This window comes from Vidua chalybeata, chromosome 7 (assembly GCF_026979565.1).
Source record: "Vidua chalybeata isolate OUT-0048 chromosome 7, bVidCha1 merged haplotype, whole genome shotgun sequence".
Taxonomy (NCBI): Eukaryota; Metazoa; Chordata; class Aves; order Passeriformes; family Viduidae; genus Vidua; species Vidua chalybeata.
The window spans coordinates 23,691,148-23,704,904 of NC_071536.1; the positions used below are offsets into that span (position 1 = coordinate 23,691,148).

The following is a 13,757-nucleotide window of genomic DNA, read 5'->3' on the forward strand; positions in this document are numbered from 1 at the left end:
TCGCTGCCTTCCTGCAAAGCAAAACAGAGCAGCATCCCTCCACACTACCTGTCCCAGAAGAGATGCGGCGCCACAGGGACGCAGCCAGCTCCCGCTGGGAAAAGGCCACTCTTTCGCGCTCATATGCTCAAGACGGCACATCCCGCCTTTCCTCCCATCTGCAATAAACCCCCACCGCGCCGCTTGCCCCCACTCCCCCCGAGAGACCAGACCAGGACCAATCTGTGCTGGCTGGGGTTTTATTATTTATTAATCAGAATTGAAAAAAAAATAAACCAAACAAGCATTTTCATACCCTGGCAAGGTCAGGGTGAAAAGGAGGGAAAAGGCAATGGTTATAAAACAGGAACCCGAGGGCAAGGAAGAGGCTGTGCCCGTGTTATGCAAGGCTGTGAGAGGAGGAGGGAAGGGAAATGATGGGATTTAAGACACTGTTGGCACGACACTGCAGATGATCAGCAAAATGGGCTACTCAAAGAGGGGGGAGAAATTAAGTAGCTGCCCAGGCTTGCCTGTAGCCAAGAGCAGGCACTGCTGCCGCAGAGCCTGGGAGCTCCTCCACTGCTTCCGAGAGCCCGCTGCGGCCGCATTAGCCCCTCAGCACAGGGGGGCAGGTAAGTGGCTGCTGGTCCAGTTTAATTGCAATGAGGCCTTGGCAGATGCCAAGGCAGGTTTCAAAGCTGAAATGGATGCACCTGGCTGGCAGAGAGGAGCTGGAGGAGGGGGGAAGGGATGGGACAGGACTGAGAGGCGCGTGGCAAGCAGCAGCGGGTGCAGAAGGCAGCATACCTGGAGCCATCAGGCGGCAGGAGATCAGTTGGTGGCCTGACCACCACCTCAAGGCAGGTGCCCTCACACTGAGCTCCATGTGATAATCCAGCCAGCAGCCTTTCCAGTCTAGATGAGAGGCCAGCTTCTGACCGCTGTTCAGCTGTGGGAGTGAACTATTTACAGCACAAGAGGTACAATCCTGCTGTCTTCTCCTTCCCCAGAGCTCTGGGAAGCAACCTTGTGACACATGGGTTCATTGCAAGTAATCCACCCCTCCTCTTGGGGCAAGCACTGCAGTGGCGTGGCTGCAGACACTTCCTCCATGCCAAAGGAAAGGAAGAGAGAAGCTCACTGTGCCAGACAGATGCAGAGCCAGGAGCAAGAATGTGCTGGCAGGGAAAAAAGCTGTCCCTGGAGTACCTGCAGCTGAGTAGCAGTATTAGGAGGGGATAAAACAACTGGATCAGCTTTTATTCAGTTCACTCATCTAAACAGACATGTAAACAAGAACTGACAAGGAACTGGAAGGACGTGGTGCACATACCCGCTGTTGTGCAGCACTTGGGCAGAGGCTGAGTTTGCTGGAAGAGTGGACATCTGCACTACCCCCTGCCTGGAGGTAGGGGAAGAGATGCCACCCAAGCCTCCTGGAGAGACTGGGATCTACACAGATTGTTTTTATTGATTTTTTTTTTTTAAGCTGTAGTATCAGCATTTGCTGGTGTTGGGATCCCCAGAGGTTTGCTGCACTGCCACAGAGCAGCCCTTTGGCTGGGTGGGATGGTCCGACAGGCCAGCAGTCAGCTGGTGTGCCCAGTTTGTTGCAGAAGAGGTCACCTGTTCCTGGTTCTTTGTAAACCTGAGCTGTTTCTTCCCCAGTGCCCCACCTCCCCCAGCAGTCATTGCGGAGGAAGAGGGATGCCCCGTGGGTCAGTGACTTGACCCTCTTGCAGGTTCTTGACGAGCTGAGCCAGCCAGCGTTTTGTGGTGGTGTCATCCTTCAGGACCTGGGCGAAGGTGGTGTCCTTCAGCTGGTCAGGAAGGCACTGCCTGAGAGCTTCACGTGCCCTACATCAAGAGACAAGAAACGGGGCCCAACAAATAAACTCACAGGGGCAAAAGGGGAGAAAACCCCACTGGGGACACAGTGTTCCTTTGCCTGGAGGTCTCCCTGCCAGAGCCAGCCAAGGAAAGCACTGAGCAGCAGCACTGTAGCAGGTGGCACTCAGCCAGCCAGCACAGCTCCCACCCCTCACACTAAACCCCGCCAAGCAGCCCCCGCACCCCGATACCCAGCAGCAAAGTGATGTGATGCTAGGAGAGACTGAGGCAACAAATACACACCCAGCAGCTTTGGGCAGAGCTACTGGTCAGCAGGAGATCAATTTGTATTCTCTCAACTGAATTTCATCTACTGCTAACAGCCTGTCTTGATGCAGAAGAGGCAGAATATTGTGTACCTTCCACCTCAGGCCCTCCTTTGTATCATGTCCAAGCTACATATGAACTCAGGCAGTAGTAACCTGCATAGCTGGAATTTACACAATCCCCCAACAGTCACTGTTTCTCCCATGCACCATAAAAGCTCCTGTGACTAGCAAGAAAAAAATCAAAGCAAAAACCCCACTCGTCTTCCACACTGAGCTAAAGCTGACAGACCAGGAACCTTGATTCCCCCCAGGTAGGCACTGTGGAGAAGAACTGAAGAACTGTGCTTCCAAGGGCACAGGAGAAGCCCTTGCCCAAACTCCTAAAATGTTTACCTGGGGTTATCAGAAAGGCGAAGGTAGCAGCGGACAACATGTTTCAGCAGCCGTGCCGATGGCTCCTTGGAGAGCTGCAGGACCATTTTACCCTGTTTGACAGAGGCCAGTGCCACCAGTTAAAGTCTTTAAAAGAACAGCTTCACAATCAACAGAGACTGGGAAAGATCGTTAAATCACTTACTCTGGCTTCCCGTGCAGCACAGCCCATTACCTTTTATCTAGATACCCCTGCAGGGAGCCTGGTGCTGCTTGCCAAGATGCCTTTGACAATAGCAGCTTGCCATGACTTGGAAAGGGTTCTCCCAGCAGCTCGAGGAAAGCTCATTTCATTTCTGTTTACTTTTTACCTTCTAGGACTACTTAGCAACCCTTTGTGAGATTAAAGACAACCTGGGGTTTCCCCCTCATGGAAGACAGACACATTCCAAACACTGTGATACGCTCAGGCTGAGTGACACCATAAGGTGTGGTCCTAAGCTCTGCAACACCCCCTGTTCTCATATGCATTCCCTTAATTTCAACATCCTTTTAGGACAATAGCAATACCCTGGAAAGCCAGGCCATAGGACTGGGCTCACCCACACTTGTAGTAAGGTCCTTATCTGGTCTTAGCATGCATCCAAGCAGTGTATTTTTTCTTTCTGCTACATCCCTTGTGAAGCTGTTTCAGGGAAGCAAGGCATAGACAGATCTTCCTGGCCCAGTCTCTGTTTCTCACACTAAGTAGGACTTTGCACATGGCTGCACCTTTGAACATGCCCAGCTGAGCAAATTCGCACACCTGCTCTGAAGAATTTAACAGACTGTAGGCTTGTATGTAGGAGTCAATCACATCTGCCCAACAAGTTGTTTTTTTTCCTGTAAACTACATTGGCTAGCACTAACCATTTTCCCCATTAGCCAAATTCACCTGTATTTGGATATCCTGGATGTTAGCAATTAGCAGGTCCCCTCCATCTGCCCTTTTGCAAGCTTCCTGTTCTTAGCAACTCCCCAGGATTTCCAATTATTTCTTAAAAATAAAAACCACAATGTCCTCAGAGAGCTCCTGGATGGAAAATACTAACTTGCTCTTTTAAAAGTATATAATACTTGTGTGACATCTTACTCCGTTATCAGCAGACATGGACGTAAATCATCACCCTCATTAGACAGGAGTACACTATCCTGATTTTTGAAATAGACAATGAAAAAAGTCTGTTAACATTTTCATCTTTCTCTCTAGCACTATGGAATATTGATCCTGCCAGTGCTTCACGCAGTGCTGGGACTACACAGGCTAACACAGCTTTACACACTCACATCCTTCTGTGTTCAAGGAAGAATTCATGTCTGGGAATGGCATGGTCTCCTTCCCTCCCCTATCTCAGAGTTTCTAATTGCATCCTTCACTTTGCCCTCAAGTCAGATGTACTTTCATCAAAGCTGATCTTCTTGAATGCAAAAATCACATCACATTGGATGTTAGGGACATCAGCTCAAAATCACTCTTATTTTGTTGTTTGTGGGTGAATAGGAGGCAATGTGGGCAAATAGGAGACAATTTGCAAAAACAGACAAGTAAATATCCCTAATGAAAATATTAACATTTAGTCACAGAACCAGCATTGCAAAGTGCCTAACTTACTGCTGCATTTTTTTCTCCCAAAATCACCCTTTAAAAAGCAAACAGACAAAAAAGCATGGCAATAACTATTCCAGGGTAGATTTGTATTCCCCTTGGCAAACTCAAAGATAAAGTTCAAGCTGGGGTTATTATTCCTGGGATGAATAAATTTTCAGTACTCAAACTCATCCTTTAGAGGGATCACAGAACAGGCAGAACTTGTTTGCTCTCTTTGTATTATAACACAAAAATTAGAGTACATGAAGAAGCTAGTAGGAACCAGATTCAGAAAGGAAAAAAATTAGGGTGGCATTCCAGACAGCAAGCAGGAAACCCATGAAACCCCTTGGTCAAAGACACTGTAGGTGCAAAAACTTTCCATGGGTTCAAGGGGTGGATGAGACAAACACTGGGGGTTACTACATAGAAACCCCACAAGTGGCCCCAGAAATCCAAAGCTGAAAGTAGCTGGCAGCTGTGGGACTGTTATTAAGACAAGTATGATATATACTTGCCCTGCTCTTTCAATGTGTTGTGAGAGACAGGGATGGGACATAGAAGATCCATGATCTGAAGTGTGTGATCATTCTTACATAAAATTTAATCAATTCATGTCCATCAACAAATGGAAACACCCACAACTCTGGAATATCTTTTTCTTCTCTTAAGAGGTTTACCTGTTTTACCTTGGGGACTTAGTATATCACAACTAATATGTGTTCTCTTGACATGCAAACCAGAAGTATACAAAGGAAACATGGAAGCAGAGCTACAGTGCCACAAACAATTAGCCCAACAATGATTTGCCTCCCTCATCCTGTGCTCCAGCCAGCCAGCAGTAAAGTAGCTGCTGAAGAGGCTGGCTGCTATAGCATATTTTTTTCTTTTTTAGATATAAATACTTGAAAAACAAATAATTTTACCAGTATCATGGCAACGTGGGAAAACCGCTCGTAAGTCTGACAGATATATGCCAGCCCTGTGTCATCCAGGAGGATTTTCTGAAGAATAAATGTAGCAACCTAGAATGGGGAGAAAGCAGAAAACAAAGCATATAAACAACTTATCTACCCTGAAAAGGGACAGCCTTTGTGTGGTGCTCTTTTCAAGTCAGCCCGAGAGTTGAAAAGTCTTCCAGCAGGCAGCAAATGTTTTGCTCAGTGAAAGTTAGAAGCCAAAATGAAATGCAGGACAGTACACAATGCCTGGCATCTCTGACTAAAGAAAAGAGATGGACACAAAGCTGAGTGTACAAGATGACTGGATTCAGGTTGCATGAGATGCCAACTACTACCAGGCCACTCAGGCAGCCTCAGGTCTTGGTATGTTTGGTTTTTGAGGAGGTAAAAACTCCACCCAGACTTGTCCCAGCATTTGTAAGAGCAGAGAAGCCAGCTCTGCAGGGCACTGACTGCCTGGTCAGTCAGAGATGAACAATGATGTGTCTTTATTAAAGCAAAAAAAAAAAGGTACCGTTTTGGAGAGCTCACTGCCAGACTCCATAATACGTAAGCACAGGGGGATAATTTCTGTTGTCAATAAGAAATTTATCACTTCTTGCTCATCAGTTTTCACCAAGGCCCCTTGAAATAAAAACAAAATCCAAAATCAGTAAATGATGAACTGTTTCAAAATAATTACACCTTTCAAGGAGGGCCTGTGCTCTGCCCTCCCCAGAAACCATTCAGTCTGAATGCCACGCAGAGAACTGTCATCCTAGACATGTTGTAGCACATAGCTGGAGAAGAAATCATTTTGGCAGGGTAAAAGTAATCAGTGTAAAAGTAGTGTGTTTGGGAGTTGTTTATTTTTCAGAAAGGGGATGCACTCTTGACTCTCCCTCAGTGGTAACACAAACACAAAAGGATCATGGCACTCACAGAAACCTCTGTGAGGAAGAAATCCATTTTAAGACATTTTAAGACTCTTTATGCATTGAGAGAAAAATTATTTGGGCAGAAAGAAGAAAGTAAAAAATAACAAGATAAGGGGAAGACAGGGAAAATACACCCAAGTCAATCAATGACAGAAAACCAGAAAAAGCCCAGCCTTCACTCACCCATCCCATTGCCTAGCTGGGAGGGCTGAGAGTGAAAGTACAACAAGTCTGCAGGTACTTGCACTCAAAGAAACATATTTTTGGCAATGCATTTAGACTTTGGTGGGTTTTTATAAGTGAGAAGGAAGAGGAGTCTGCCTTCACAATGGAAAAAAAGCAGCTCCTTCTCTTACTACTACAGGACTTGGAAAATCCCAGTAACAAGAGACCTCTGACTTTGGCCATGCAGGTCTCTATGCCCACAGCATGAGCTGCTCTAACTCAGTAAGAGATCAGTGCTCCAGCGTTAGTCTGGCTGCTCACCAATGACTCCGAGGCTTGTGAGCCGCAGGTACTCAAACGGACGCGTCTTGCTGACTGTGTGCAGGAAGGGGTACAGGAAGAGCGGAATATGAGCTGCCAGAAAAGCTGATCTGTAGGAAAGCGAGAACACACAATGTTAACAACAAGGGAAACAAAGTAAGCACACAATCTGGCATTACCACATAGAGCTTCAGACTATTCCTAGTGGACCCCATTGCTACTGCTCCTCAAAAGTGGGTGGGTAACATTTAATTTTCTGATGGGAAGGCACAAAGCAAATCCTGCACTGGGCACAGCACAAAACCTAACACCTGATCTGTCAATTATCTGCATTCCTGCCTCAGCTGACCAGGAACTGAGCCCATCCTGTTGTTTTTATTACATCCTCCTGCCACCCAGACCCTCTGTTTTGTACATTCACTGCTGCAATTCACCTTGCAGGCTCCCAATGGCAAGGACTGTCAGCTGCAATGCCTGTGAAAAGCACCTCTCAGAAACACAGACTGGCTGAGTTTTAGGCATCACCAGAGTTTAAATGTGCACTAACACCTTTCCCCAAGAGTCCTCACACTGCCTTCTGGCAGTAGTGAAAAATAAAAATTGCAGGAAGAATGCTGGAGATTGCTTTGCTAACAGAGGGAAGCTCTCTTGCACAATCATACAAAATACTTCTTCCATTTTTAGTTTTAAAACTTTACATGTAAAGGTGAGTCATGTAAAACTACCCTATTTCTTTGGATATCATCTCATGGGGAGTTGCTGTTTAACACTGCTTTGCAGCAGCTCAAAACCAACTTCAGCTATGCTGCTGCTCAGCAGTAACAGAAGCATGAGATTGTGGATCTCTGGGTAGTTTCCTTCTGAGTTCTTGCTACTGATTTTGGCTGAACCAACATCATATTTTTCCCTACTGACATCTGCTGGGCACAGATTGAGAAAACATGAAGTCAGACACTGGCTGAGGACTCCAAAAATGGCTCTGCTATTGCTCCCTTGCCTCACACTTGCTGGGAAAGACAGTTCTGTTCATTCCACCCTTTCAGCAGCTGGTCAAAAAAACAGTAAGCTGAAATTTAAGGTTTTTTTTGACTTCACAGAATATTCTGAGTTGAAAGAGACCCATAAGGATCATAGAGTCCAGCTCTTAAGTAAATGGCCCATATGGGGACAGAACCCACAACCTATGGGGATAGAACCCACAACTTTGGCATTACTGATATTGTGCTCTAACCAAGCTCCTTGCCTAAATAATTGTAAGCTCAAGGATCCTGGCACACAGCACTCAACACAAAGGTAGCCTTAGCTCTGGCTGACCTCCCAGAAGCTGCCACAACCCAATGTTCTGAGAATTTGCAAGATCACAGGATGATCCAGGGAATGCAATGCATTTAGGACCATACAGGTGTCATCCTGATAATCCATGCAAACAAGTAAAAGCAGCAGGCAGCTGCCTATCTATCAGCTCTGTTGTCTTACTTCTCTCAAGTTAAAGAAAAAAAAAAAAAAAGAAAGGAGCTAAAGTGCTTCTAAAGTCAAACACATGGGCTGAGGTGTCAATATCAACACCTCAGAAAACTCACACAACTTGGAAACACTTACCTCGTTTCAGGGTGTGATGCAACACACTGTAGTAGAGCTAAAGCATTGCAGACTCTGTTGGACTGATGGGCTGTCAAAGTCGGAGGGTTGATTGATGGATAAATATTTACAATTTCCTACAAATTAACAGAGAGTGGAAAGTTAAAGGAGAAAAATATCAGAAAGCTACACCAAAGCACTTGCCTGGCAAGGAAGTGCAGTATCAGCAGATAACAGTGAAAGCAGATAGCTCTGCTTTCACAAAGTTACTTTCAATTTACATGGCAGCCACCGTGCTGCCCAGGCAAGGGCAGAGCTGGGTCAGAGTCAATTTGACATGGAGTCACAGGAGTGCATTCAAACATTAATCTGCTCCTCCCACCAAAACAAAGATCATACTCCCAAGCAATGGCAATAAGAAATCCCACTAGTTCCTCCCCAGATCCACCTCATGGATGCACAAGTTCTGCAGCACAGAATAAAGACACAGACAGCCCAACCCACCTGAAGGAGTGCTGCGATCGTGCCAAACGAGTGCCACAGCATTGGGGCGAGGTCAGGCACAGACTCGCGCTTCTTGCTCAGCTCCAGCAGTGCATTCTCCCGTGTCTCGGGGCTGGACAGCTCGTTGATCCATTGGTAGATCTTTTCACGGTCAACCTGAGCCAGTGCTGTTGGCACAGGCTGGGAGGGAGACAGGAAAGCTTCAGTCCAAACATTTTATCCAGTTCTCAGCCAAACCATTCCCACAACCTGACAGAAAAAGAAACTCCTGAGAGGGCGGGACCTAAAGCTCTATTAAGATGTCCTGGACATGGATCCATCCCTTCCTTAGATTAGTCTTAGTATTTCACCTATTTGAAATTCAAAGGCTTTATTTCCTGTCCTGAATTGTTAAGACAATCTCTCTTAATCCCCTTGTCAAGCAGTACCTTTGTAACTTCATTCAGCACTGAGAGCCAAGCTGCTGCCCATCTGTGCCAATAGAGCTCCTGGGAAGCAACATACATTTCAGCCAGCTATCATTTGCTCCACCTGCATTTAGCATGCATTTATTTCATGCTTCAAGTGCAAGATTTCACAGATTAAGGCAGAGGTTACCTTCTTCTCTCCACAAACACCCATGATATTGGAAACTGCCAATGAGATTCACCCAATACACGTGAGAAAAATATTCATACAAACACTAGAAAAATTTTCACTACTTGACCATGAGCATGACGCTGGCCACAGGCAGTAACAGCTGCTGTTACCAATGGCTTGTATTGATACCAGGTACATTGTTCACATGCATGGAGCTAAAAGGGAATTTTTCAAGAATTAATTTGTGCAAGATCTCAAGATGATATGATTCCTGTTCAAAATAAGCCCAGAGAAGGGTAGATCTGTATTCCTGGCCAAGACACATTTTCTACTACTCAAGGGAAATTAAAATTTTGCTCCTGCCTCTCTTGAGGGAAAGAACAGTATCAGGGAAAGAACAGTATCAAGATCAACAAGCTCTTAACACAAAAAAAATGAGGAAGAAGAGGGAAAAGAGGGACCATATCATAATTTCTGTGGAGAAGGCAAGGCACAAGCCCTTCACTGAAACTTTGTCTCCTGCCTCTGCTGGCACAAGCAGCACTTGGTGCAAACAAATGCTTTGCAGGTTTCCTAAGGAGAGAGTTTGGTGACTGAGATACAACATTTTGAGGAAGACAAAAACCATCACTAAAACCTGTGTGAACATTTCCAAAACCACGTCAGAACCTTTTCAAACACTGCTGCAGTGGTTGTTATTGAAGCTAAGCACAGTCCTGTTGGTACTTGCTGCCCCTGAGCCAGCCCAACCAGCATGCAACCAGCTCTCCATCCCACTGTGCACGGTGATCCCAGCTGGGATTTCTTTATTTTGTAACCCCAACTGAAACTCTTCATGCACTCCCCACAACAGATGCAAGCAGAGCCCATACCACACTGACAGCAACGCTGTCACCAAGCAGCTCACCACCGAGAACCGAACAGCTCAAGAACCGAACAGTGGCTGCAGTGAAACCTGCAGTCCCAGAAGGAATGCAGGAGGGACGGAGAGAGACTTCTCAACCTTTGCCAGACACTAACAGCTTTCTTTCTCTATGCCTGCAAAGGTTTCCCTCCTCTGTTTATCCCCATTTTATTTCCACAATCACATCCAAAGAGATTCTTCCCCAGCTGTGGGATTTCTCTCTGCTCCATCCACCTCCATTGTATTATTTAACTTAAATGTTCATACATAAGCCAATGTGGTGTTATCAGTCCCTGTACTCTAGGGCTCAAATGCTTTTTTAGCTGTTCATATTTCCTCCTGACCTCTTTTTTCTCACTGTCATGGTTTAGGGATGGTATTCTCCAAGTTAGTATTCCCACTGAAACCACTCCAAACCACTTGCCACTCACTCTCTCTCTCCTTCCCCTCCCAGTCCCCCTGCTCCAAGATGGAAAGGGGAATTGGGGGCACAAAAGGTAAAGATCACAGGTTGAGATAGCAACAATTTACTGGAAAAAGCAATGAGATAAGAAAACTAACTAATATTAGTGACAGAGGGTACAAGAAAAGAGAAGTTATTGCTCATCCCACAAATCCCCCCTACAATACCAACTGCTTCCTGGGCCACGTTGGCCCAAACTCAAATCAAATCCTTCCTTCCTCTCTGAAAAATGATGTGAGGTGGTTCAGAATAATCTCTGGAGCCTAGCTATGCTCCTTCCCATCTAATGCAAAAATTAACTCTGTTCTGGCCAGAACAAGGACACTTACCTACTCAATTTATAATTTTTTTCCCCAGAATCTCAAACTAAATTAGTGATCCTGCCAAGTTTCTTGTGCCCCTGCAACTGTGAGTGCAATTGCAATGCTAACTTCTACAATGAAGCTCAAAAAGAACAGGAGAATGAACAGAGCTCACTTGTTTTTATGTGGGATGGTGGATTGACAAGCAGTGTAGCAACAATGTTGTTATAATGGTGTTATCTAAAGCTTCCATCTATTTTTCTAGACTCACTGGAAGTTTCAGTTCCTGTAAGCTTAAATACATCGACCCCTTAAAAGCACAATCATGTGCTTGTGATCCCTAGAGAACACTAAGTAGATTTTCCACACAATTAAGTATCTGATGTCCAATATCTGCCTTAGCTAGAACAAACTGCTTTTCATAGGCTCTACAGTTGCTCTTTTTGTTTTAGTTTATATGGAAAGACATATTTTTTCCCTAATTCCCTATTTCATTATTGTTTCTTCTTTTCCCTCTAAGACCCAAAATTCTGGAGAACAAGGGCCACACAAATCCTGCAAGCTCTAGGACAGAACCACACCAGGCAGACTTTCTTTTGCACACAGGGAGAACAAAGCTTATCAACAGTATTAGATCAGAAAAATCTTGGAACACCTTTTCTCCTTCTTGGAGAAAAGATATCTCTAACGCTCACATAACAAATTGATTTAGGCAAAAGGCTTTCTCCTCCTAATTGAGCAGTTGCTGCTAGGCACACTGGTAAAAGTCCTGGTCAGCCAAAGTCTAAGCTCACTGACTGTGGTAGGAAACATTTCAATACAGAACTACCAGCTAGCATAAACTATGCATAAATTAAATATACATTCAAGTGAGTCCTAAAATAAAGTTGCTCTCTATTCTGAATTTTTTTTTTTTTTGGTTAAAATTGTCTTTAAAAAGGAGAGGTAACTAGAACACAGACAGAGGATTAATGGGAGATACACATAATGGGAGTCCTTCATGCATTTCAACAAACACTAAAGAATTACAGTGCTATAAAAATGTAAATGCTGATTAAGAAAGTTTACCTGATCTGGCACACCATTCCATGTTCTGGAGAACAGTACTTCAAATCAGAAGTATTTGACAGCACTCCAAGAACCAGTTAAAGTCACAAGCATTTAAACAAAGAGGAGAAACTTAAAGATTTCTTTATCTCCTGTTCATCAAAACTTTACTTACTCATTAGCTCGGCAGCCCAACCGGACCCTTGATCTAAGTTCATTTGAAACAGCTCTATCTGCTGGTTTTGCAATACACCTCCCACACTCAGTACACACAAGACTCAATCAGCTCTAGGAAGTCTTACACATGCAATGAACAAGCATTTGGAGGAGTGAAAACCAAAACACAAACCAAAATGTGGGACATACAAAGCAATAACCAAATCCTTCAAACCTGGCTTCCACCTTTGAACCCACCCAGGCCTAGGTACTCTTCCACTCCTGCCAGACTGATCATCAGGCACCATATCCAATCTTGGCAGCTTCCTGAGGAGGAAGAGGGCAAGCACCAGCTATGGCCAGTACTGCACTGCAATGGGGCAAAAGGGAAGTAGGAGCAGGCAGCACCTGCTGCCCTGAGGGGCTTTTCACTGTCTGCTCTTTCCCTCTGCAGTCAAGACCAGCAGTAAAACAGCTCCCCAGAGGGCAGAGGAAGTTGCTGGGCACGTAGGAGGTGTCGCAGATAAGTGTTTTAAGGTCACCAAAAGATCTACTCTGAACCCTTTGCCTCAGCGGGAAGGTCTTCCTTATCCCTTCTTATCCCAGCTTCTCCTGTCCTTATCCTTTTCGTCCCTGCTCTTCCCCCTCCACACTCAGTGAATAATTTTTTGGATTTATTTTGGTTGTAGATTAATCAATTTTAGACTTTTGTTTGCTTTTCCTCCATGTGCTTTTTAAAAAGTAGAGCAAACCTTATCAACAAAATTTGTCACGCTTCTGCTTTTGTATTAAACCTGCTCTTGCCGACACCTTTGCTAGTAGTTCTTTAAGGAACCTTAAACCACTGATTGGCTACAGGAGGCATTCAGGCGCAAGGAGGGAGCACGGCAGGCAAGGGGGAAGGAGCGGAAAGCCCTACGTGAGGCACACGAGGCAGAGCCGGGTCACCCAGCACCGAAACCCCCAGGCCCTGGACGAGCCACGCCACAGCAGAGCCCGCACGGCCGGCACGGAGCAGCCGGAGTTCGGCAGCTGCCAAACGGACCGCGCCGGTGATGCCGAGGGGACGGAGCTCACCGGGGCTCCGCCACCCCGCGGCCTCAAGTTCCCCCCGCAGCCACAAGCGGCCGCGCCCCCGCTCCCCGCACGGCCCGCGCAACGGGGCCCCATCCCTAGCGCCGTCCCGTCGGCGCCCGGCGGGGCGCGGAGCCACGCGCTCACCGCGGCCGTGGCCAGGCTGTGCATGGTCGGACGGTGGGAGCGGAGCCGCTGACGCCTCACGCCGCCGTCACCGCCATGGACTCGGCGCCGCCGCGACCTCTCACCCGCCGCGCGGGGGACGCCGGGACGGGGCCGGGCGGGGCCGGTCCGGCGCCGGCGCCTGCGCGCGGAGCGGGCGCGCGCGGGGCGCGCCGGGAAGGCGCTGCCGCGCTGACGTGAGCGGGCGCGCGTTGCGCGCTGTCTCGCGCTGCTGCGGCCGGTTCCCGCCATCCGCCGCCGCCGCCCCCTTCCCCCGCCCCCCCTCCCCCCGGGCCTCGCCCCGGGCCCCGCGGGACGCGCCGGAACGCGCCGGAACGCAGGTACCGGGGATCGACTCCTACCCGCTCCCGCCGGCCGTGTGCCCCTCCCGCCGCGCCGCGACCGCCTGCCCTCAGAGCAGTGCTCACCGTGTCCCTGTATGGGCGAGCGGCGGAAGCGGAGCGGGGCCAGGCCCGGGAA

The 13,757-nt window shown here is 47.2% G+C and overlaps 2 protein-coding genes across 2 annotated transcripts in view; one reads left to right on the forward strand and one right to left on the reverse strand.

The window, feature by feature from the left end:
- Positions 1-225: 225 nt before the first annotated feature.
- On the reverse strand, positions 226-13,388 carry CNOT9 (CCR4-NOT transcription complex subunit 9). The gene is made up of 8 exons (XM_053947975.1): positions 13,260-13,388; positions 8,588-8,767; positions 8,105-8,220; positions 6,506-6,615; positions 5,617-5,726; positions 5,067-5,165; positions 2,535-2,626; positions 226-1,839 (listed from the first exon to the last, which is right to left on the reverse strand). The coding sequence occupies exons 1-8, from the start codon at positions 13,281-13,283 to the stop codon at positions 1,671-1,673; spliced, it is 900 nt and encodes a 299-aa protein (XP_053803950.1). The 5' UTR covers positions 13,284-13,388; the 3' UTR covers positions 226-1,670.
- A 187-nt stretch (positions 13,389-13,575) lies between these two features.
- Positions 13,576-13,757, forward strand: part of USP37 (ubiquitin specific peptidase 37) — a 33,326-nt gene continuing 33,144 nt past the window's right edge. Inside the window, exon 1 of the mRNA XM_053947864.1 lies at positions 13,576-13,618. The gene's annotated coding sequence lies outside the window, so the exon portion shown is untranslated. The remainder of the gene's footprint in view (positions 13,619-13,757) is intronic.

Excerpts from the sequence above, each read along its gene's own strand:
- CNOT9 (XM_053947975.1), bottom strand. The coding sequence starts at position 13,283 with ATGCACAGCCTGGCCACGGCCGCG. Across the intron at positions 8,221-8,587 it reads CGATCGCAGCACTCCTTCAG|GAAATTGTAAATATTTATCC; the intron begins GTGGGTTGGGCT and ends GTTAATTTGTAG. Across the intron at positions 1,840-2,534 it reads CGCCTTTCTGATAACCCCAG|GGCACGTGAAGCTCTCAGGC; the intron begins GTAAACATTTTA and ends CTCTTGATGTAG.